This window comes from Melospiza melodia, chromosome Z, assembly GCF_035770615.1.
Source record: "Melospiza melodia melodia isolate bMelMel2 chromosome Z, bMelMel2.pri, whole genome shotgun sequence".
NCBI lineage: Eukaryota > Metazoa > Chordata > Aves > Passeriformes > Passerellidae > Melospiza > Melospiza melodia.
The window spans coordinates 63060193-63086133 of NC_086226.1; the positions used below are offsets into that span (position 1 = coordinate 63060193).

Sequence of the window (25941 nt, forward strand, 5' to 3'; positions counted from 1 at the left end):
GTTGTATATGTTGTATAACCATTCAAATTATTTCACCAAAAATAATTTTCTATAGAGGAAATGGATACTCCTAAAGGCACAGTACCCTATTCCTGTCATTGGTCTGGAATTTAAACCCTGTTTTCTCTCATAAATGGATGCAAAAATCCAAGAAGATATAGTGTCTGTAAGAGTTAAGTATGTGTTCTGAAAATCAAATTGTTGAATTTTCTCTTTTTTTCAATAATATCTCTTTCTAGAGTTTTCCATCATAATGAATGAATGTTTTTTTCCTGCATTCAGTTATTTTTTTCCTGCATTCTAATTGTATTTGGGTTTTGGGGCTTTTTTTTTTGTTTTTTTTTGTTTTTTGGGGTGGGTGTTTTTTTTTTTTTTTTGTTTGTTTGTTTGTTTGTTTGTTTTGTTTTGTTTTGTTTTGTTTTGTTTTGTTGGGTTTTTTTGGTTCAACACATTTTTTCCTTCAGTCGGACAAGTCCATCTGGTCTGTATCAAACCTATGTTTTACTTGGTAAGGTCTTCATCAGTTCTTTCCATTAAATGAAAATTTATAGGGGCAGTGTGTTGACAGCCTGTGTAACAACTCAGAGGCTTCCATGCACAAAATAAATTCTCTATGTGTTGAAGAACTCGTAAACTTTCTTTTACAAAATTGTGTCTGTTACATGATCAAGGTATTCACAATATTAAAATAACTGTGCCATGATTAGGACTTTGATTGCTAATAATGATCATGATTATCACCATAAAGATTCTTTTTATTCATACTTAATCAGCTAAGAATCCTGACATTTTGCTTTGTCACATGAAAGGTGGGGTTTTCAAGTGATTGAGATGACTAGATTCATTTATATGTTAGATATTAACAAGGAGTAATAAATATGCAAATAATTTCTTAGGGAAACTGAATTCTCTGCTATTGGAACTTAAGATTAAGCACCTTTTGAAAGCACTTGAGACACAGCCACTCTTAGTCCCATACTTGGACAGGAGAAAAATGGTGTCAATATTTGTGTGATTAACAGACTTGACAAGGAGTCAGAGATCTGAAGACCATCCGAAATGGTGTCAGGAAGCAGTTGTGATGGAGTTTAGCTTTAGCAGCTGCAGCATCAAACAAACTCAAGATACTCTTCTACTGTGGCCAGTGCAGAGCCCTTTGTATTCTCTAGATCATTTAACAAGAGAGAAAAGGAGCAGCATTCTGAGCATGTGCTTTCTTACCTACGTTGAAACTTGGATTTTCATATGTTGCATGTCCTTTCTCCCTTAGTCTCCTTGTCATCAAGAAAAGAAAAAAAACAAGAACAAACCTAGAAACCCTTGTTTAGCATCTAATTCCAAACTGGGTATGTAATTCTGGAAAGCCTTTCAGCCAGAGGATCACTGCTCAGCCCAATCCCTTAACCCAGATGTAACCTCACCAAGAGTTTAACAGAGTTCTAAATTTTTGTCCCAAATTCTGCCAAGAGGAGCCTCACAAAAGGGAAGGCATTTCAGCCTTCAAACCCTAAATGTTTTGCCTTTATTTACTTCTGTAGGGATTTCTCAGTATTTGGGGATTTCTCAATATTTAACATTCTTATTGTCTAAAATCCCAGATTAGTCCTGTTCTTCATTAACTTTCTTCTGATTTATAGCATCCTCTTTTCCTAGGCACTTGGTAATTCAGAATAATGGATTTAGATGATGATCCCCTATTTCTTTATTGTCATCAATACTGAAAAGTTAATTTCAAATGAAAGACGTATGCAACCTTACTGTAATATAGAAATACTTGACATTCGCTGTTGGAAGCTACACAGCTGTATTTCTCATGGTGGTAGATAAATTAGAAAACTTGCAAGACAAAAATTGACTTCCAAAACCAAAGAAATCACAGACTTTCATGTGTGTATCTAGATATGCTAACTCATGAGTCAAAAGTAAAGATTATGTTTGATTATATGAATTGTTCTTTATGTTTGATAAATAAACCAGGGCAGATTCTCATTTTATTATGCTGAATAGCTTTTTTGCAGAAACCTATTGTGCCTTTTGGGAAATAGGGTGCTCCTCAGCAAGGTAAAGTGCACAATGACCTTTACTATCATGTTCTGTGTGATCAGGGGACAGTAAGGTCATCATTCCATGTGTAAAATTTCTACAAGTGCTTGAATTTTGTGGGTTAGTTTCTTGTTGCCATTTAACTTGTGCAATCAATTTGGGATTTTTTCCTTCTCCTGGAAATAAATACACCACGACACTAACTGGTGATGCCATAAAGAGCTGTGAATCAATATGTCCCAATCTTTCGAGTGTACTATAATTCTCAGGAAAATCTTAGATTGGTTCACACTTTATTCTGCAATGTTCTCAATGTACAGTAACCATTTTTCTGTGCTATTTTACACTGGTTTTTCTACAAACTTTGTGTAGCAATGCTATTGCCTTTCAGAAAGCCAAGTGATAAGTGGATAGCAAAAGGATCTGCCTCATATGCAATCTGAAAAAGTAATCAGGAAGTAGTTTAAGTCCAGTGCGAAGAGTTGTAAATTGCAATTAGAGTTTTAGGGCATGTCTATAAGGGACAATCTAACAGTACACAGTTATGGCCTATAAATGGAATTTTTTTATTTCTATCAACTTTTACATATGAAAAAAAAGTTATTTAAACTAATTTTTCACTGTTGTTTTCAGATAGTTTCCATCCTCATTCTGATCTTAAGGTCTATGCATCTAGTTAAAAATACTCTTATACAACAACTCATTTAATGTAAGGGAGAAATGCTTTGCATGAGGATGCTAAGTTATTTTGACTACGTGCTTTAACATCAGCTTTTGCCTTTTTTATCCTGTCACTGAAAATTACTTACAAAAATGCTTTTCAAGCAAAAATATTAGTGGTCCTTGAACAAGTGCTCTAAAGTTCATTTAGCATCCTTTATCACAAGTTGCAGAAATAATGGGATATTTAAACTTTTAACTAACAGAAAAACGAAAGTAGTATTTCAGCTGCTGTCCAAGAGAAGAGCCTGCTATAACTAACCCAAACCCCCAGAATGATTCTGCTCTTCACTGAGGTTTTTCTATTAGGAAAAACCTTCCTGAATTACATTCTATACCTCAGCAAGGACAATTTTGTAAGCAGAAGCAGCAAAACGCACAAGAGGAATCACCAGGTACTGGCAGTTTTCTCTGCAGGCTTGGAAAGAGTTACTTTGAGCACAGTGCTCCTATCAAGAAGAAGAGCTCTCTCTGAAATATGGATAGAATTAGCAGGGGATTTTACCATTGTTACCACTTGAAGATGCACCTGGAGCTGAAGTAACCAGGAAAACTGTGTGAAATATAAAACAGGTCACTGTAGTCAGGACCTTCTTAGGCTGATCTCCTTAGGTGCTTTTTTGAACACAACTCCAAGAAGTATGATAAATCCATGGTTGTGATCTAATCTTACTGCTGCAGAGGTTTAACATTCAAAACAGTGAAGTCTCCATTTAAAGCCAAGTATCACCACCTAATAAAGGCCATAGTGGAAAAGCTGAGGGACCTTTTCCTGTAAGAAATAGTAGCTTATTCAATCCATAGAACTACCAGCTTCACCATCTATTTTAGATGGAAGTACTTCCTGTTGAGTAAAATCATGATCATATTCTCTCTCTAATGATGATGGTGTGAAGGATCCCATCATGCAGATAGGGGAAATCCTAATTTTTTACTAACCCTGGAAGAACAGTAAGTTGAAAGTCAGCCAGAGAACAAAACAGATTGCTATTTTCTTCTAGTAAACATTCAGAAAAGTGTTGTGTTACTCCAAAGGGGAAAGGTGTCTACAACAGATCATGTTCTTTTGTAGCTCTGCTGTGATCAGCAGGGAAAATAAAATCATGCAAAAAAGGTGTCACTCCCATCCACAGTACTGGGTAGAAAAAAGCTGGTATTAAAAATAGAGCTTTTTTCCCCCCTATATTCCAGGAAGTGGCATAATTCAATTATGTTTTATTAACATAGAGACATTATATTAGAGAATATTTAAGGACAGAAATTTCATAATAAGCATTGATACATTATAATTGAGCAAAATAAAATTAGTCTTTTATACACTCCTTTTAACAAAGCCTAGTGACCACATAGAAAGGAAACTGTACTAATAGAATTTTCAAAAAAATACTACTTCAGTGGTATAGACTGGATAGGAAATCTGAGCCGAATTAAATCTGTGGACCATTTCCTAGAAATTATGGAGCCACAAGATTCTGCCTTAATTGCACAGAGTTTGTTAGTGTTAGGTTGGCAACTGTGTTCCAAGAAAGCAGTGATATTTTAAACTAAGTAGACTTTCAAGATGACAGAAACAGTTAAGCAAGCATTGTAAATTACATAGATGATTGTCAACAAGGAGAAAGAAATTTCTTTCCAATGTCAAAACCAATATTTCCTAATTTAAATTTAAAAAAATAACCCAAAGTGATTTTCTGGGAAAGATACAGTCTTAACAAATTTACCAAGAAAGCATTGCAGTCATTGTGCTAGCTTGAGCTAATATGATGATGGTTTATTCTCATAAATACAATATACAGCATCATGAGACTGTGGAGATACGTCTTTCAAATCTGAGAAGTGCATGTCACAGCCACACCAAACAATAATTATAAAACACAGATATTACGAAAACAATAAAATTATGCAAAAAATTTCAATGGTCATTTAAATTAACGATATCCAAAAGTTCACAAATTCAAAGTAACACATTGATACTAATGTTAACTTGTAATAAATATATTATAGTATTGTAATGTATTGAATTCTTGTCTATCACTTACCACAGATCATGACAAAATTACATGTGGCACTAGTCTATGAAATAAGTAACGGAGTTCAATACATTTACTATTCAGTAACTACAATCACTAACATCAGGAATAATTATGTCCTGAAATTATTTTAATCCCCTTCTGTGTATGTTAGCACATATAAGTACACTTCTCTATTTGAGTTAAATTATCTAGTAAAATTACTGGCAATATTCACTTTTTGATTATCATGCTCATCTTTGAAAACCTTATGCAAAATCCTTTGAAACAGCTTCTATAAAATTTGGAGCAGACATGAGTATTGTAAATGTGCAAATGATGGCAAAAAGGGTAAATGCAACCAGACATAATCTGTCTATGACAGCAGCTGCAAACTTCCATTCACTGCAGATCTCTTCACCCTCATCTTGTTTCCTGAACCGCATCGCTATGAACTGGACTTCCTCCAGGATCTTCACCATCACTGGAAGAGTGTCCATTAAAGCTTTCTTTTGCACAAGCTCAATATCTTCTGCTAAGGGGCAGGTGATCTTCCCACCTTTGCTGCCCAGGTCGTTCTGCTGTGGGCAGCAGGGGCTCTCCATGGCGTGGTAGCTGTAGATGGTGTTGCCGTTGCTGGACTGGTGCCCGGGAAGGACGCTCACTTCCATGCTGTTCACGCTCAGCTGCTGCTTGGAATAGCTGTACTTGCAAGACAGGGGCTTTATGTTTTCCCCAGGTTTTTTCATTCGTAAAAACCAAGCACACCAATTCAGCAGGACGACACGGACCTGAAAGAGAGTTACCGTGGCAGAAATACAGGAGACTCTTCATCGTTTTAAAAGGTTTTGTGACTATTACAGTTAGTCTCCACAGTTTCTTAGAAATACTGATGGATTTCTGTATTCTCCAGCTATCTGCTTTCAAAATGGTTATTTGAGGGTCTAGCCTTCTACTAAGGATAGCCCTTTTTTGGATCTGTCTTGAACATAGGGATTTTCAATGCCCACTTAGCTTATAAAGAAAAAGAGATGTAAAAATCCTACTTTACAAAATGATCCTTGGAGACTCATCTTTATTAAACACTTTGAGATGTCTGCAATTGAGCAGACAGCCCAAAATTAGCTGCATGGTTTTCAAACATTTCTCAGATTGTAAGGAAAGAGATACAGTTAAATATTTTTGGGTGTCAATGTTTAGATTTTGCTGAAAAAAATCACTATATGACAGATTCTAGAACATTTCCCATCCCCATTGCTATTATTTACATCTAAATAAAAGACCTTGGTTGGGTTTTCATGGATTTTTTGAAAGCTATTTTATACTTCTTTGAGGAGTTCAACTACAGCAGGGTTTTTTTTTTCAAAAGACTAAATCTATTACATTTAGCAGTTCAAAATCTAAGTGCCGCTATTAACTGCTGTCATTTTCCTGTGTGCTGGTGCAACACGAGATGCTCTAACGTGCACATGGCAGATTGTGCCTCATATGCTCCTTGTCAAGGTCATTAAGTGAGCTAACTCCAGAGAGTGCTTCCAGAAATTTTTTCCAGTGAACTGACCTTCAGATGTTTGGTCTGAGCCTGCGCCTGCTAGAATTCCTACTGGTAACATATAAGGCAGGAAAAAGGCTGTGGATTCAGTAATGTCTTGTGTGAAGAGCAGAAAACTAAATTAGCAAAATCTTGTAATTGTAAGATCCTCCAGGTGTTATGTGCTCAAAAAGGGCATTTACAATGCACTTGAGAGGGACCCTCCATGCATACAGGCCTCTTTGATGACTTTATTATCCTGGTTGCAAGCCAAACAATCTGACATCAAGAAGGAAACAGATGTGGCCTCTGGTTTTCCCTTTGAGCCTTGACTCCCAAGGACTCCCTGCATAATCCTGCTTACTTTGATCATGTTTGACTTGGGACCACACTTTGACTGCAAAAATGTTTCAGATGCAGGAAAAATTGACTCCTGCGTTTGCACAGTACAGATACAGGAATGGGAAAATTACAACTAGCACTTGGACTAGTGCTGTAATGACAAGCATAATTTCAGAAAGGAGGAAGCCTAAGTAATCACAGATAGGAATAATAATAATAATAGCCAAAACCAATGACCAGTGAAAGGCAGTTACAGAATTTTTTAATTCTGCAATGTGAGGTCTTCTATGTCACAGTCCTGTACCATTTTCTGTGAGCCACTTTGCTTCTCTGCCTCTAGTCAATGTTTTGTTTTTCATCATTGTCATGGTTTTGGCTGGAATAGAGTTAATTTTTTACCCAGTAGCTGATACAGCATGGTGTTTTAGATTCAGTATGAGAATAATGTTGATAAAATACTGATGTTTTGGTTGTTGGAAAGTAGTGCTTACCCTGAATCAAGGACCTTTCAATTTCCTGTGCTCTACCAGTGAGCACGTGCACACAATGCCATGAGGAAGCATAGCCAGGACAGCTCACCTGAACTAGCCAGAGGGATCTTCCAAAAGGATATAAAGTGTGGGGAGTTGGTTGGAGGCCGTCAATTGCTTCTCAAAAACAGGCTGTGCATCAGTCAGCAGGTGGTGAGCAATTGTATAGTGCATCACTTGTTTCTCTTGCATTTTATTACTCTCTCTCATCATTGCAGTTATTATTTTTTATTATTGTTACTCATTATTATAATTAATATTATTCATATTATTATATTGTATTCTGTTTCAATTATTAAACTGTTCTTCTCTCAACCCACAAAGTGTTGGAGTTTTATTCTCACCATTACAAGGGAAGGGAGCTGGGATGTGAGCAACTGGCTGTCTGGTACTTAAATGCCAGCTAGGTTTAAACTATGAAAGTCCTGAAAGACTGTTTTCCATTATTCATAATTTTTTGCTTTAAATATTTCATTATTTTCTCCATAGTCACCACAAACAAATAGTTACCCATAGTGTTGCAGCCTGAAAAACAGATTCTGCCTTTAATTGAACTTAATTATAATGTGCTCAGACGGCTCATGGACACAAAATGGGACAGCATGGAACAAAATGAAGGTCTTAATTTCTAGCAATGTGTCAACAGTGTCAGTTGCAAAGGGGAGAGAGAAGTTAATTCTATAGGAGTGTGAAATTCCAAAACACTTAGTCAGACAAACTTTCTTATTAGAAAATGTTATTACGTCTGCCTTAACTCTGAAAGGATACATGAGGTGAAAAAGCACTTTTATATCGGAATGCTGCTTTTTCCTTCAAGACTGGGTTTTTATTCCTTAGGGAATAAAACTGCAGTCAAACCCATTTCCCATAGAAAAATAAATACCCAGAAGACAGTAACACAGCTTTTAATTAGCTTGGATTTCAAATGCCCTGTTTCCTTGAAAACACAGACACTCAGGCATCAATCTCTTCTTGTCATAACAATTAATTCAAGAGACAGCTGCAGCATACAGGTTTTTGGATTACAGCTGTAAGAAAATATGAATCTACACTTTCACCTGCATTGTCATATATGGAATTCTATGAAGGAAGTACACAGGTACAGCTGTCTTTAGAGGTCAACCACCCCTCTGTGAGCCTCTCCTATCTATAATACAGCTGTACTGCTAGCTTCCATCGCAGCCACCAGCCTGGCCTAGCCCAGAGCAGACAGTCTCCAGTTAAAGCTCTCTTGATAAGGGACATCTGCACCTAGGAGAACTGTGCATGTCCAAGTTTCAACCACATCAACAGAGAAGCCTGAAACACAACAAACCTGCTTTAAGCACAGCAAAGAGCCAGAGTTCTCTTTCCTTTTCCCACAAAATCCCTTCTTCCCTCAGTGCTTGGTGTCTCTATATCTCTTTACCATGAAACAGTCTTGGCTATCAGTAGAGAAAGGTCAGTTGAGCTGTAGTCCATACCTGATGTTATCCACTCCCAAACAGCTCCTTAGCTGGGCCTTCTTTAGTGTTTTTTTTCCATGCTGTCTCAGCAGACATTATAAAAAGTGTCCATCAGCCAGCAGCTCTCATTTCTCAACTGAGTAGCCAACAAATGCCCTGACTGAACGCCTTGGATTTAAATTCCTCTCTTGGAAAAAGCTGGTTTGCAAGTCATCAAAGATTAATAGAAAGGAAGACACAATTCTAAGCAATGGTATAAGGAAAGTGAACGAACACCTACAGAGAGGATAGACACTAACAGGCACTCTCCTCCCTCTTCTATTGCAAAGTGCAAGCACAGACCCCTTGAGAGACAGGCAGGGAAAAAAACTGCTCGACTGTAAATGGTTCAGAAAGCAGCTGTGTTTAGGAAATGCATCCATTCAAATCTTCTGGGTCTGCAGAAGCTCCCACACATGCCAAATTGTCCAATGCCTCTCCCTGCAACTGACTCCAGCAGACAAATCCATTTAAGCAGGAGGTGAGAACAATCCTGTAACAATATCCAATTAATCAGGGCTAGAGCTTGCAATAAGCTGATGCCTGGCTCTGACATGAAGAGAACATTGTGCGAATAAGTAAATGGTAAGGGCAGCAGCTGGTACTGGAAATGCAGAAAAATGTAATGCAAAAAAATTTCTTCTTTCTTAAGCTACTTCTTCACTTCAGTTTTTTTTTTTTTTTTACTGAGAAAAAGTCATTCAAGAAACACCTGACATAGGTGGACAGGCAAAACTGGAAAAAAAAAAAAAAAAAAAAAAAAAAAAGAAAAACCCCAAAACAGCAACAAAAAGAATAGAGACTAACACAAATTCTGACAACTGAGCCTTGGCTATGGCTTGTAGAGTATAAGTTCTTACTTTTATGGGGTCAGCCTCTTCCCTACACACTTGGCATTCACATTTTTCCTCCTGAGATCCCTCAGCCCTGTAAACTTGTCTGGTCTACACCTTTTACAGTCTATCATCTGCACTTCCCAGTTATGCTTTCCTCAGTTTTTGCTTCCTGATGGCATGTTGTGTAATGTATGTCAGTTCAGCTGTCAGGCCACTGAACAAGGTTTCTCCTGAAGGAGAATTTGTGTTTCCAGACAAGAAAACATGAGACTGGTAGAGAGCAAGAGCTGACTTGCAGGGCCTGTGAGGTGGACTAACATGAGGCATTGTGTCTGGGCTAGTCAAAAAGCAATAAAATGGGTTCTGTTACACTGCTGCAGAATCTGTCCATGATGATATCTAAAAAATGTTTCCCATATTTGTGCCCTCAGGTTTTGCCTACAAGCTGGTTCATCCAGAATGCACATTCCCTGCTGCCTTGAAAGTAAGAGGTTCTTTACTCATACAGCACTTTGGGAAATAATTGGGAAATGTCAGGATAATTGTGTAGCATGAAAAATGTGGTGAACAAGATATCAGAGGGTGTTGTACAACCAGTCTCCTACAAACAGGGTGGTAGCTAGTTGACTGTGACTATCTGCTTCTGCTTTTATCCTTTTTCATTCTCTGAACACAAGCATATCTTGCCTATTTTAAAATCTTTTAAATAGATAGAAAATAATTTTCTTTTAACTTGAAAATCTAAAGGAAACATTCCATTTGAAAGCCAGCTGGCATTGGTGCCAGACCTCTCTGGGCTGACAAAGTCTGCTGCTGCAGAGAAAAGAGGGTTCACATGCTAATGCACTGGGAATAGATCAGATGGCAACAGACAAACTGCCCAGTAGAGACTAGTGCTTGTTTAGCACATTCTGTCACTTGGGTGGTGAATGAGATAACTTCGTAATGACCCAACCACTCCATCACAATATTGAAAACAAAGGCCAAATAGGAAGAACTATTTTTTATGGAGAATAGGAGAAACTGCTTTCAGTGGAAAAGCACGTTTAGTATGCTTGCTCTTTCCCTTCAATTGCAAACAAAAGCATCAACTATGCTGTTTGTAACTGACTCTTCAAATTAATGGAAAACTACTTCTGGCTCTCACCTATAACAATTAACAAGTTTACTGTAGCTTTTAGACAATGTTCTTTTCTTTCAGTAGTAACCTCCTGAATGTTTCTCACCAAAGCTGCTTACCCATTTGGGCATCTTTCCTGCTTGGGGGTCATGATGGTGAAACTGCAGAACCAGCACTGTTACCACCACAGACAGACCAACGATGACCATGATGCTAGCGAAATACTGAGCTGCAAGCAAAAGGAGGACTTGGTTACAGGGGGGGAAATACAAGGAGCACATAATATTCCTTGGCTATGCCTCAAGATCTACATTTGAGAAGCACTGCATCACATCTGAACATCCTCTTCTCTGGTTTGCTGCACTGGAGCATTTGAGCTGTGTATCTGCTCAACTCCCTTCTCTCCTGAGAGGGAAGGCCCTGAACACACGGAAGGTGAAAACTGTGTTTTGTCCCTGAAAAGGAGTCTAGGGCCTCACAGTAAGAAGACCTTTGTGCCTGCTGCCAGGACAGTGAGAAGTTGAGCTGACAACATCCACTGAACACCAGCATTCCCAGTCCTAGGCCTTCCATGGTACCAGCAGAGGTGCTGGAGGGAGATGCTGTCCTCTTGGTGCCTCTGCATTCCTCCAAAAAGTGCCACCAGTTCCCCACCTTTGCACCACTAGTGCTCCCAGGTGGCTAGGCATATTTCTCATTACTCTTCTTAGCACTCAAGACCACTTCTTCCAGTTCCTATAAAGTACACTAAAGCCTCTTTGAATGCTAAATTTTAATCTGCCGTGCAGGAAAGAAACCAAGATCTTGAAAGCCAGAACTGAGGCTTGAAGCCACATCTCCCAAGTGGCAGTACAGCTTCCTCATGCCAGAAGTGAGGTTGATGCGCTGGAGTGTAAAGCAGAATTGCCCAAGGGGTAATGACATTTGAAGGCTTCAGTGGCAAAATACCAGGGAGCATTACTGTTGGCTGACATAGTGGTGCAGTGTGGGAGAGCACATCACACTGCCCCAGACTGCAGCCTCTTGCACCCCCCAGCCCTCCCTCCTCCTGCAGCCTGAAGGAAAAGTAAAGAAATCAATCAAAGCTCCAAAGCAACTTTTGTTCTGCCTGTGTTTCTTAATATCAAATCCTACTGCTTTGGATGCAAAAAGCTTGTCTACAATAATGAGGTTCTAAGGCCTTCCTGAAAACAATGCTGGAATTGCTTCAAGAGGTATGGCTTTTCATGACAAAATGAATTACGTATCTAGATTAGAAGAATAGTCCCAAGGGTGAGATGAATTTAAAGGTCTCTGTTGCACTTATTCATAGAGAGGAGAGTCAACAAGCAGGCAGAAGCAGAGCAAACCAGGTTTCATGGAAGTTGTTACATGTCCCATGTTACAGAAACACAGCAGTGTTGATATTGTTGGTTTAATTACTACCATGCGTGAGTAAATAACTTCCTTAAACTCTATATATTTTGATGCCACCGGACTTCAAAGGCCTGAAATAGTCCATTTAAAATGGTTTTAGCTAAGATTTTTCACAGATCCTTGGAAAATTAGTCACCTGGTTAAACTTGGAAACAACCTGATAATATCTGACTCAAGATCCTAGCCAATGATTAGCAAAGGCATTTATGCTCCCAAGTATTTTTGTGCTGTAAAGGCTGGAACAGATGTCAGGAAACTGCTATATAGAACAGCTGTTAAATAGAAAACAGTTCTCTCCAGAACAGCCTGGGAACCAGAAGGGAGCCAGGGACCCATAAAGAAAGATATTTTATAGTTTTGCCTGTTGGTAGGCAAGGAAGAAGCTGGAGATGTGTCATCTGCATTTTGAGGGGAGGAGTGGGGTGCTCCCATTCAAGGTACACTGAAGTCTTCAGCTGGAAGGTAAGGATGGAGGACACAGTGCACGGTACTTGAGCCCTAGTGTTAGTGTGAGGCAGTCAAATGTGCACAAGACATCTCTGAAATCTGGCAGGTAGATCTATGCCCATCAGGTAGGTGCAGGTGCTGTATTCAGAGAGAAAGTCACAAAGTCCTGAAAATGCCCAGCACAGCTCTAAGGCTGGATTTTGGCAGTCCTAAAGAGACAACAGTGAAAGTGGAGGAAAAATATAGCAATAACTGGCACAGCTGCTGGTCTTTCACATCTCTAGCTAAAGATATGATTAGTTCTACCTTCTCCTATCACACAAAAGGAGGCTGTGCCTCCTTTTGTGTGACAGGAGAAGGTAGAACAAATAGCCCTTGATCAAAAAGGAATTGCTAGATCACATGCCCATGCATCCCCTGGACTGAAAACCCTGACTGTCCTTACAATCTAGAACCAGGCAGAGATGGCCAAGACCCTGGGTCCAGACTCATTGACCACTCCCCTGTAAGGGAAGGGAAGGAAGGCCCTCAGAACTCCGTGGGTATGCCCACAAGGCAAAAAAAAAAAAAAAAAAAAAAAAAAAAGGGTATGGCTCTGAAATTATTTCCTTTCTTACTCAGCATTTTCTGATTTTTCTTCCAGGGTTTAATTCTACATCCTCTCTTTCCTGGCAGCAGAAAACATAGTCTTACTGCAGCAGGAGAACAGATGAGGAAGACTCCTGTGCTGTCCTCCATGCACCTCCTTAAAAGCATGGCCTAATCTTCCAGTCTGCTCATTTCTGTTCCTGACAGTCTTTTGCCCTTGCACCAGCAAGGTAAAACCCATCACTTGGTGACAGCTACAAGGGCTGCTGTCCCTGTTCACCTGTGAGGAGCCAATTCAGTTTTGTTATGCCTCAACAATGGTTGTCAGAGGCACGCAGGGCAAGGGTTGCACATGTGCCACATCCAGGAGGCAACTAGGAGAAGATGGAGGAAAGCCTTGTATCTGGGCAGACTTTGCCTGGACGCCAGTTCATGTCCCACATGGGAAAGGCAGTCCCATGAGCAGGGGAACACTGAAGACACTGTACCCCAGAGACACTCTCCAGTCAGATGGCAAAAGGTCTCTGCCGATGGACTGCTCTGGGACATCAGACTGGGCCAATGGTCTCCTGTCAGCAGGCAGACTTTGGGAGGTGCTGGGGGCATAAAAGGTATCAGCATTATAAGCCTTGGGGTCTCTTTAGGGCCTGTTCTATCCTTTGCCTTTTGTCCTTTTGGGAGCTTCTTGAGTCTTAAGCTTTTGCCCTGGCCCCAGCTGACCTTTGGGCTCTCCTGCCCTCACAGGCTCTTGCTCACCCGTGCGTCTGCCCTGCCTTCCTGTGTCTCTGGGCAGTGCCCTGCCTGCTTCGTCTCTGCATCCCTGCCTGAGGCACCTGCGTCCAACCCTGCTCGCCTCCGAGCCTGCCCACCACCGTGATCCTTGCCGCGACCCTGTCCAGGGTCCTGCCCTCCGGCCCGATCCCTCTCCCCTCGTGTCCAGCCACTGCAAGATCTGCCCGCAGGCAGGCAGTGTGCACAGCCTCGGCACAGCGAGGGCGCTCCCCAACTTCTGGAGGTAGCGCCCTCTTTTTCCCTCTCTCTCCTCTCTCTCTCTCCCTCGCTCCCAGTTTTCTTCCTCTTGCTCCATCTTCTATAGCTCTCTTTAGTAGAGTAAATCCTTTTTATTTTGTCGTTTCATTACCAATAAATGGTTCTCAGACATAACATTTGCCTCGTTTGGCTTAATTTCATTCCAGACCATCCATTATTAAAAAAACTCCTTGCAGTTCCCCACAGTGGAACTCAACATAACCTCTAACACCCTCTCTGATTATGACTATGACTCAGCCTTCTCCAGCAAGCCTGTGAGAAGAGAAGCCTTTCTGCTTAAAGGATCAAGCTACAATGCTCATGGATAACACTTCCCTTAGAGCCACAAGGCTTCAGTCTTCACTCATTCTACCCTAGCCCCACACTGGCCTGAATTAGCAAACTCTTTCTAGGTCTCCACTGATGTGGCTGAGCACAGAAATAGGATGTGGTCCAGTGAGGTGGGGCATGGTGGGGTACAAGAGACCAATGAGATTTGGTCTCCCATGCAACAGCCTTGACCTAGCCACCAGACCTTTCTAGCAGTATTTTAGGAACCATTCTAAATCCTTTTTATTCATTTAGGGCTTTGAAGCTGTTGCCCCCACAAAGTCCTGTGCCCATGTGTCTGTTGGCGGAGGCAAAAGCAAATCTGGTTTTACAAAGAATCTCAGTCCCTTTTACTTAAACTGAAAGAGGAAAATGCTTAACAACTCCCACTAAACATCCCTACGTGTCCTACTTGTAACTCCTAGTTATTAGATTAGCTTAGAATCTTTAACAATTCCCTTCACTGTGGGAAGTGTCAGGAACAGCAACCCCAAATCAGGGTGCATGTGAAAGACCAAGGATCTGGTTGCTGATAATTCACCTGATCTGAGGCAGAGCTTGGAAGTGACTGCTCTGGGTAACTGCCACAAGCCAGAAAAATGCACCAGACAACCTGTTAGACAATGCATTCTTCAAAGCCATGTTCTTCCTCTGCTCAGGCTCCATCATTCACAGCCTAAATGGTGAACAAGACATCTGAAAAATAGGAGGACTCCAAAAGATGCTACCCGCAACCACTGCACGCCTCACCATCGGCAACCTTGCCCTAATCGAAACACCATTCCTAGCAGGGTTCTACTCAAAAGACCAAATCATTGAAAGCCTAAGCACATCCTACCTAAACACCTGAGCCCTACTTCTAACCCTTCTAGCCACATCGTTCACCGCAGTGTACACAATCTGCATGACCATATTAGTACAGACAGTTTCGTTTGAATTCCACCCTGTGTTAGGAGCCCCTCAACATGCCTCAGGGAAACTGAGGTCTGTACCAGTCACTTCTAAATGCTCTTCATAGGTTTTAAAACCAGTAGGATGCTTTCTCCAGCAGAGGTGAGTGAACAGAACAGCTGGTTTGGATGCTTGATTGATCTTCAAGAAGTATGAAATATTTGCTCTTGTGCAATTGATATTCTTCCTTTTCTTTGCCAGAGGAATTATGTAACAATTTGGATAGCAGTTTTAACATCTAGGAGTTGTCATCATCTGTCCCAGGACAATCAGAAGATGATCAGGTGCTGTTATAATAACAAATATGGATCTAATAAAATCACAGATAGTCAGAAGATCTTCTAAAAAGTCAGTGAGAACAGCTATTTGTTCTTTGCAGGCAGCTATTTGTTCTTTGATGTCACCTACATCAAAAATATAGCAATCATTTGCAATTCATAATTTGAAGAGCATTCAGAACCATTTTTGGATGTTTTTTGTCATTATCTGATGTTAGAGAAGCACCTTAGCATTATTTTAGAGATGTTTTGGAAGGCATACTACTAAAGTGGAACTTGATTAACTTCAAGGACTGCTAAGGGTAAACAAAACAGAATGCCTAAGATGAATGTTTTGTCTTGATTTTGTCATGGAACAGTGGTATCGTATCATATATCATATCATATCATATCAATTATATCATATCATGCCAGCAGTTATCATCAGACCCAGATTTGTTAACATAGTCAATCACAAGCAAGAGAGTGTATCTGCACTGTGACCAGTCACAGTCTTCTTGTTCCTGTGAAATACTAGGGGAAGGAGGAAAGTGTTGTGCTCAAATATTCACATTGATCAAGTTGTATGTTGGATGTCTCTCACTGGTACTCCTCTTTCTATTCTATTTTTTCAGAAAACATCAGCTTTTGCATGTGAAATGAATAACTGGGTTAGAGCCACTCTAAGTCTGGTAATTTCAGTCATTCAGGCTGAATGCTTTGTGTTTCTTGTGAGCTCAGAATGAGATATTCACTGCTCCTACTTCTGGAATGGCCCAGGTGAGAGAACAAAAGCCTGTGTAGGTTAATGAAAACCTCAGATACTGGCAGAGGGGCTTCCAACCATCCTTCTTCTTTTCTCCTATGGTAGGGATGAGGCCTGGTGCTCGGCAGATACTGTGACAGTCTAAAAACGGTAATGGCAGAGTTACTGAGAGACCAAGAAATCAAAGATAGAGGAGAAAGCCTCTTTATGACTTACTGTTGTACACAGACAGCAAAGAAATACATAAGTGGACATATGATTAGGGAAATTGTGTTCTGAAACTCTTCTCCTTCTACATGCTTTTGAAGAATAGACATGGGAGTTTGAAAAGTAAAACTGTTCTCTAATTTCATTTGACTGTATTCTTCTGTAAAGAAAAAACATCCAAGACTCTTGGCTTTGGAAAAGCATCACTGATCATGGAGATTAAACTCTAAGAGCTGCCATGAATGAGAATTTCTGTTTCATGAAAGAGATTGAGTAGGGGCCTGATTCTGACAAGGTACCAGGCAGGACCATGAAAGGATGGTGGGGGAAAGCACTCCAAAACTCACATAGGGACAGAATAAAGTGAGATGGCATCAGCTGAGAACATACTGTAAGATGACAAAAAATATAATACGGATTAATCTAATTTTCTCTCTAGGGAGAGCAGCTAATGCCTTATGTTCCTAACTTAAAACAATCTGTAACTCCTGAAGGTAACAAAGCACCACATTGCTTCCCTGTCCTAGTAATTTCCAGTCTCATTTGCTCAATAACTAAATGCAAGAAATCACCCCAAGCATCTGCTGCAAAGGTACTTAACTACAGTGCAAAGTGTTCATGCTTACTGAAATGGCGTAGGCATGATAAGGAACAGCAAGGATGGGACACAGCTGGAAAATATCATTATAATGCAGCCCTAAGCAGCAAGTAAATTGTGATTTTTAAAAAAGTAGAGGAGCTTAGCAAAATAAGACAGAGAAATTTGATTTTGCTAACTGAAGATATAGATAACTTTATTTTTATTGTGCTTTATTTGATACATCAAGCCAAAATGTCAAGCATCACATGAATATTAATCATAGGAAGTGCCAGTTCCTTGTACTTATGAACCTTTCAAACACTGTGCACGTACCAGCTTCCTGGTGTTCCCCGCTTTCTGCTATAAACTCATTTTAAAGAAAAATACAGCAGTGTTAATTTTGGAGAGAGCCGGTAGAAAATAAGGATTTGCAGCACTTTGAAATTTTTTTTGCATGGAAGACAATCAGATATTATTAACTACTTCTCCTGTGCAAGGGGAAGCCTCAAATTACAAGGTCTAAAAAGTGTTTACCGAAGAAACAAATCATCTGACCAGCCTGATACATCTGAATATCTCATTTCAAGATTTGGCTGTTGGGCAGAAGCATGCTTTATCTGCTTTGACAAAGTACTTTGAAAATGATACTTCCTCAGAGCATGGGCTAGGATGGACACAGAGCTGCTAAGTCAGAGCTTATTGCAGCTTTAGTCAAAAGCTGGAAGAGTCCAGCCGTGGGTGCTGCTGGCTGCTTTTGGTGTGACTGTGCCTTCTGTGCTACCTGGGCCCTGAATTCAAAGCCTGCAGAGCTTCAACTCCATACAAGTGCAAAGAGCTGGGTGGAGTTTTCAAAGCAGGCATTTAAGGTTTGTCTCTGTACGGTGCCACCCTGTCCTCACAGTGGTGGGACTGCAGCACAGGAAAACAGAGGTGAATTGCAGGAAGGGGGGGAAGTGCAGACAGTGCCATGCAGCCCCAAAAGTTTTGCCCCTCTGGAGGTGATATTGCAGGCAGGAGAAAAGAATACTCAGGAAGGTGTACTGGTTAGGCTCCTCACAGGCTTGGCCCAAATTTTCCGAGCAATGGCTTTTGGCTATGTCTGACAACATGGGCTGTGGATTGATCAGTCTTTCTGAAAAACTGGCTGATTTTGGTAGAAATTAAGTGTTACATTAGGAGATTAATTTTTTTAAGTCCATGAGCCCAAACTAGCAACTTATCCTGAAGCATTATTGAAGAGTTTCCTACAACAGTGCATGATAAATTTGATTCTGGTCACTGCTTTATTTGGTACCACTGGATGTGGGACCACATTACCACCAACTGTGTAATCTTAAGGAGACTCCAGCCAAACGATAGCAATGAAATGTAAGAGTTGCAGTTCAGAATCTGTATTGACTTCGAGGAATTTGTTCCTTAGTGACTTCTTAATGCATGATTTCCTAATCTTAATTATAAGGTTGCTTTTGGATAGAAAACACTGTTTTATGAAACAGATCAGGGATATGAAGACTTTAAAGGAATTCAGGCGTATATCTATTGCCTAAGGAAAGAACTCATCCTTTCCAGAGAAGTGGCCATATAACCATTACCAAAACCAGATCCTTGTCCACTATTATTTACCTAGAATAATAGAATCATATAGGTTTGAAAATACCTCTAAAATAATTTGTTTCAACCATTCACTTAACATGGATCACAATATCTTTATTTTAAAAAATGGTCCTTACAGTGTAAAGCTAAATACCTCCAATGTAGTTTTCAGATTAATTACCTAGTCCTTTGACTTCAAGAGGCAGAGCCTGATCTTGTACAAAGGCTCTAATTAAAATAACAGTACTTGTTAATAGCAGTATTTGTTCAATTTTGATTTAGTTGCTGAAGCAGGAAATCAACACAGTCAGACATGGTTACATCTTCCTATGTAATGCACTGGATAAGTGCAATAATAGGGACTGAAAGGTGCATGAAATCCTCACAAAATTACTGGCATTTATAGTTCAGAACAAATCTGCATAATTACACAGGTTTTTAAAAAGAGAAAAAAAACAATTGTCTTATACCTGAGCTGTATCATACAGGCTTTATGATTTTACCTAGTTATTAGCACAGTCAGACCAGTAATTTAGTTGTGTATCACATCTGGAGTTCTCTGCATTTCTGTACAAACTTTCCTCAAGTAATGAACTCCAGTTTTCTACTTATATGGACTCTTGGCAAAAGTAACTTTAAAGAGAAAATTAAAAGTAAGTAAAATCATGGCTGCAGCAAGACACACTTCCCGCAAGGCATGATTAAGCTACAGTAGAAAGGGTAAGTTTAGGACACAGTTGCTGCTATATAGCCATGGTCTAAAAGGCTTTCAGGAGCTATACTCTAGAGGTTTTAAGTGCCAGGAGGGACTTCCAGTACTCTGTAGAGAAAGAATCTTTGTTCATAAAGTTGACATGTGCTGGATTCTAGCCAAACTGTTGTGTTTGTAGATGTCATGGGCCTTCGACTCTTTTTATTTAAATGGTTGAGCTAATTGCTGAGCTATGGGTGACTAATGTTTTAAACAGAATCAGAGACATCATTCCCTGGTTCGGCCTTCTCCTTCCATTGGCATCTCTGTAGAAGGGCAGGATTCAAGTTTTGAAATATTTTGGTGCCCTTCTTTGCATAGATGTGTGCTGTTGAAAACTGGGCTTTGAAAATAAATATTTTCCCCAAAAGGGAGGGTGTGCTAGAGAAGGATGGGAGTGAGAATGCTGCTGGGCAAGGAGGTACTGATGTGAATGCCCCAAGAAAGCAGAGTGAGAGCAGGGGGCAGCCTGTCCAACTGGAACATATGAAAGCTCTACCCTGCAGCAGGAGCAGTAGGGTTCTGGTGCTCTAAGGTGCTGAGCTGCCAGCTACTGATTCCTAGGTCAAGTCTTGTCACTTGCTCCTTACAGAAAAAGAAGTTGACCTGTTTTAATATATATTAACATGATAGTTGGTAGGCTGCTGAGAAATGGGAATCTCTCGTCTGGAGAAATTGGATATGTGGACCAAGAGAGTCTCTGCTTTGGGTAGCTTTATAAACAGACAGAAAATGCAGAACACATACCAAGGAAGGGGTGACCCATTTTGCAAAGGTACAAAAAAGCAGCTGTCTTGTCCCACCTGTATCTTTCTGATTATTTAATCTGATAGGTGCTTTGTTTGTTTAATTTGAAGTTCCCCTCAACTGAGAGGAACTAACTTATGATTTCCACATTACTCTGTAAATATGTTCCAGATCACAAAAGCTAGTACTTTTCTTGGTGTCATATTAGACCAGTTCTCCTTTGCTACCTCAATAAAGACACTCCAACAGCAGCTGTGATATTTTTCCATATTTTTAGAGATCAGTAGTTAAAGCCGAGGTCAGAAGAAGAAAGCACAGCATGTGCAGGTTAGGCATTAGTGGCTTTGAAATGGCAAAGGCTGTGGGGGTACAGACAGATCCAGAGAGGTATGGATGCATGTTTGTTTCTAAAAACTCAGGTCCTAAAAATATAATGCAGATTTTTAAAGCATGTGGAGTCACGTTTTCAAAGTATCTCTGCACCCCAATGCATGAAGACCAATAACAGTGACTCTTCAGCAGATCAGCATGGGATCTTTCTACTTCAAGTTCAAATTATCTGCATCCTTCACAAACCACATGCTTTAGAAGACTTGTTTATTCCTGAAACCTGCTGCTAACCATGCTGATTATTCAAAACTGGAATGAGCTTTCCAAATATACTCCTCTTCCTTGTATTAATTCTGAGTATTTTAACTGAACTAGAGATCACACTGAGAAACTGAAAAACTATGAGCATGACCTGGCATGTTCTATTTAGCAGCTAAAATATTCTCTGTGAGATCACCTGTAGGACCACTGTGAGGAAAGGATGCTATGTCACTCTGTTAGAGTAAGGATAAGGTTGTCAGAACTCAAGATAATGTAAAAGTGCACAGTCCAGCTTTGAGCACTTACTGAAAAAGAGCTGTTTGGGCGCAGAAGCCAAATGGATAAGCAGTCTCCCTGCAAATTTGGTGTGGAGCAAGAAGATAAAGGCAGGATTTAAAACTAGAAATACTGTGGAAGGGAGGTAACAACCCATATGTAAATGCAGAAGTAGCAGAAAAGGGTGGAAAAAAATAGTATTGGGTAGTCAGAGCAAGAAAGACCTCAAGAATTGTGAAACAAGGTAGAAGATCTCACCATCAGAGTGAGAAAATGCATTAAGTCTGGGGAATATGCAAGCTCAACTGAAACTCTGCACATAGTTGTGAAGAAATAATGTTACTGGAAAACTGAGATGTTGAGGGACATTTCTCACTACCAGAAGCTCATCAGGAAAAGAAGTTATATGAAGGAGCCACTTGGGTGTGAAGGGCTTCTGTCTGGATGGATGAGAGCTGCTGAAGAACTTGTGGATCCGCTTCAGTGAAGAGGCCAAAAGGAGTGATTCTGTCATGGGAGTGCATAATAGACCATCCCAAGACAGTGGACATGGAGACTCCTTAAAACAACTCATGAAAACCTCTGTCTCACAAACCCTCATTGCCACCAGGGGCTTGATCTACCCTGATGACTGCTCAAAAGGCAGCACATATATAATGTACAACCAGGGATGGTGCACATTGTGCTTCACTAGCAATGAAGAACTGTTGGGGAACATAATAATCAGTGGCAACCTAGGCTGGAGCTATTGTGAAATAGTGAAGCTCAGGACCATTAATTGAGCGAGGACTAAGAACAGCAAAGTATAGACCTTGGACTTCAGGTGAACAGACTTGTCATTTTGGGGAACTAGTAGCTGGGATCCCATCAGGGAATGCTCTGAAAGATAAAGCAGCACAGGAAAACTGCAAGAGTTTAAGCACAGTGCCTCCAAATGCAAGAAATAAGTAAGCGCACCAGTAGATGAGTGCAGCCAAACTGTGAACTCATGGTAGGGCTTCAGTGCAGAAGAGATGGGGGAAGCAGAGACAGGCTACAAAATGAAAATTTGGGAGCATTTGCTGGTCATTATGGTTGGTGTCAGAAATGTTAAAACTCATTAATTGAAGCTGGTGTGGGTATCAAAGGCAACAGGAAGAGTTTCCATCACTACACAAAGACCACACAAACAGCTAAACAAGGCAAACATGGACTTGCTGCTGAAAGAAGTGACAGTGAACAGTGATAAGATCAAGGCAGTGTGTACTTTGCCTTAGTTTGCACCATCAAGGTCTCTGATGTCTCTGTGTTTAGAGATGGTTCAAGGATGAGGAACACAACCAGCAATAGTAAGGAAGGACTCATGGATTGATTGTGAGATCTGAACCTGCCCAAATCCATGCGATCATCAAGAATCATAATGGGATGATTGCAAGACCAAGGAAATGGAGAAAGACAGCTTTGCATCCACCTCTCAAAAGGACAATCCAGAGAACAAGAGCTTTGTCATTCTGACTCTCTCCCTGGGTACATCAGGCAGCAAGTCCTCAGGGAACATTTCTGGACAGTTGAGGAAGGGGATGGGGATGGGAACAGACATCCAAAATTTAATAAGAATAAATCATGCCTGACCAACATGATTATCTGCAATAACAAATTAAAATATTTGCAGAGAATGAGAGACTAGTAAATAGCATTTACAGCAACTTTAGGAATTCTCTGATAAGCAGAAACTGCCTGTCATTGCAACATCAAAGTCCGTAAAAATACATAATTATTCATAGTTTTTCTTGGTACAAATCCTACCTTCTGTGTTAGAAGACTGTATTAGTAGAAACTGTTCAGGTTAAAGCTAGTGGACTGGCCATAGGCAAGAGTACCTCTTTACAAATTCTAAATGGGATTTGTTTTGTATTATAAGCAGCAAAATTATGTCAACAGTGGTTCAAGATGGCTTGTTTCCCCTTCCTGCACACAAGTTTCTCTTAGAACTGTGTCTGTCTCCATTGTGTCCGAGGTACAGGCTCAGAAAGAGGTTTTATTAGTTTTTTGGAAGCTCCTGTATGACTCAAAGCTAAGAGTCTTGCTGACTTTCACTGAGATGAGTAAGTTTTTTGGAGGCTTTCAGAAACTCTTGCCTATGGGTGCCATTGTACCTACTGTTGCATGCTTATCTCCTTCCTCAGAGTCAGGCCTAGTCTTAAAGCCTTGAAGAGAGACCATGAAGCTGTCTGAGTAAATGTTTTTGGTTTTTTTTGTCCTAGTCATTATATAAGTTTTTTGAGGCTTTCATTATACAAATGTGATGTGCATCTTACATCAGCGTCCAGATATATTGTTGACTATTTTGTTCATTTCTGCTGCCTAGAACATGTACTTTAGTCATGGTTTGTATCACAGGTCTTTTAGGTAGTGTTCATTTGTTAATTTGTAAAATAGGACAGGTTTATTTTGTCCACCCTGCAATAAGACCCCACGAGATCAAGGTAAAGGAGCAGTCCTATAAAAACAGAGGCTGTAACAATGTCTGTCTCGCTCACAATCCCAAGATGATGATCTGCCTCGTAGTTTTCAGTATACATTAAAAATGCTTCAATGATATACTTGAATTATGACTGTTGTATCCTGAATTGCTCTTCAGATTGAGGGAAGAGGGAAGGCAGGAAGGATTTGCGTAATTGCAGGGAGGTGGTGTGATGCAGAAGAAGAAAAATTAATTTTCTGCCATGTAGAGTCTATGTCCTCTCAATCCCTGATTGCAGTTACCTGCTTATCTATGGTTTCCAGTGCCTTTCTGTAACCTCATGTAGGTCCTTTTCATACATGCACATGGTGAAATCCAGGCTGACCTTCCTGACATTGCTGAATGCAAAACTGTAGTAACAGTCAGTCCTCAAATTGGCTTTGAACAGCTCTTGAGAGGTATCATACACAGTGCACAAAGCAGTGAAAATCAACTTACCTATTAGTGGGACAGAGTCAGAAGTCGCAGGCATGATCTCAGCCACGAGCAGCATGAATACAGTCAGGGAAAGAAGGACGGTGATACCTGGAGGGAGTGAACACATTTGGGAAGAATGAGGTAAATGAACTCTGCAGCTGCTCCTCTGATGTCTTTGCTGTTAAATAAAGCATTGTCCTGATATACAGCTAAGCAAACCCATGACTTCATGTCTGTCAGCGACGATTAGAACTTCCACAAAGTGTGAGTGTTTTTAGATGCAACTCTATCTGCTCTCTTTTCCCTTTTCTCTAATACACACAAACCCTTCCTTCTCTCAAAGTAAAGGAGAAATCTTTTATGCTGAGTGAAACGAAGCTTGCGAAACTGGTGAACTACAGTGCTTTTCCGAAACATTGCACAAAGCCCAAATGATTGTTAAGGGCTAGGAGAGACTTGCACAGACAGCAGCCTAGGTTTTGCTATCACATATTATATAACATCCCTCAAAGACATGCAGCCTGTTATAAAAGAAGCTCTTTATTCTATGTGGAAAGGCTGTTGCTAAACTTAACCATCCTGATACTGAGAAATCAAAAGGTCAATGCATTAACATTAGCTCATATTTTTATGTCAACATTGTACTTCAGCTCAAATAGCTCTTTTCCTTATCCCCATCCTTTATTTCATAGACAGCAATTGTACCCCTGATAGCCTGTGTTTTATTTTTTGTAAGGCAGGCTGCTCAGATACATTTTTTTTTAACCAAAAAAAGCCCCACTGAGGACAATTCATATGATTTAGAAGTCTCTGTCCTGAGACAGAATCATGCACAATTAACTCTTAAGATCTCAGCTGGCCCAGTCTGGTGTATTTACAGGTCTTGCCTATCTCCTCTTGGAAGGAGACCCTTCCCATTTTTATCAACACACACAACAGTAAATCTCATTTAGCCCTTCCCATGGCTGTGTTCACAGGGGACACATGACTAGGTGTTCTGGGAGCTAATTTTTAAGGTGAAAATCCAGTGCCCAGCTGCTGCTGTTCACAGCTCTTCCACTCTTTACTTCCTAGTATGTTTCATCTGAAAAAGAGAGTCAAGAGTCAATGAGCTGTGAAATGCATTGAGATGTACTAAAGTACATAACAACAGGCATTACAGAATATTATCACTGCCTCCTGTGCCAGCAACAAGTTCAGCTTCCTCCAAGGCCACAAGATATTATGTGTAGCACAGGATGTGTGAATGCCATACAGAAAGCTGTTTCCTTGCTCCTGTAACCAAAAAAGTACTTCTATTGCTCTCTTCTAGTGAAATCTTTCTTCGTTGAGCAACATAGTGCCATGAGGTATTTATTTTCCTATTTTATAGGACGCTTATAAAACAAATGAATATTTTAGTACTTACCTAAAGAAATCTTCTCCCCAGAATCAGCTGGCAAAAGGAATACAAGCAGTGCTAAGCCAGATATGAGAACACAGGGAATGAGTAAGTTCAAGCCATAGTAGAGGGTGCGTCGACGCATGGTGATGGTGTACGTCACATCTGGGTATGGTTCTTTGCAGCATTCATAGTACATCTCATTCCTCTTCCCTGGGACACCTACAGACAGGATGATCAGAGCAGTGAGGAGAGAGGCAGGACTCCCAGTTACCTCCCTGGACTGGATCAAGAAGTGATGGTTTATGAGCCAATGTGTGTCACCTCTGCTATTCTTGGTCCATCTTCTGTGTTTTCTAGGGTTTGCTTTCATGCCTTCTGAGTTATTCAAACCTAGCTTAGCTAATAAAGCTCATCTGAGCCACAACAAAACAGTCCTGAGCATCACAACCTCAACAATATGCATTCTGCCTTCCTACATTCTGTGAATGGTAAC

At 40.3% G+C, this 25941-nt stretch overlaps 1 protein-coding gene across 1 annotated transcript in view; it reads right to left on the bottom strand.

The window, feature by feature from the left end:
* Positions 1-4104: 4104 nt before the first annotated feature.
* LOC134432138 (neuronal acetylcholine receptor subunit alpha-7-like) overlaps positions 4105-25941 on the bottom strand; it is a 58613-nt gene continuing 36776 nt past the window's right edge. Inside the window, exons 7-10 of the mRNA XM_063180587.1 lie at positions 25473-25667; positions 24086-24172; positions 10735-10844; positions 4105-5563 (exon numbers count right to left, since the gene is read on the bottom strand). Coding sequence (XP_063036657.1) covers positions 5042-5563; positions 10735-10844; positions 24086-24172; positions 25473-25667 — 914 coding nt within the window. The 3' untranslated portion in view covers positions 4105-5041. The remainder of the gene's footprint in view (positions 5564-10734; positions 10845-24085; positions 24173-25472; positions 25668-25941) is intronic.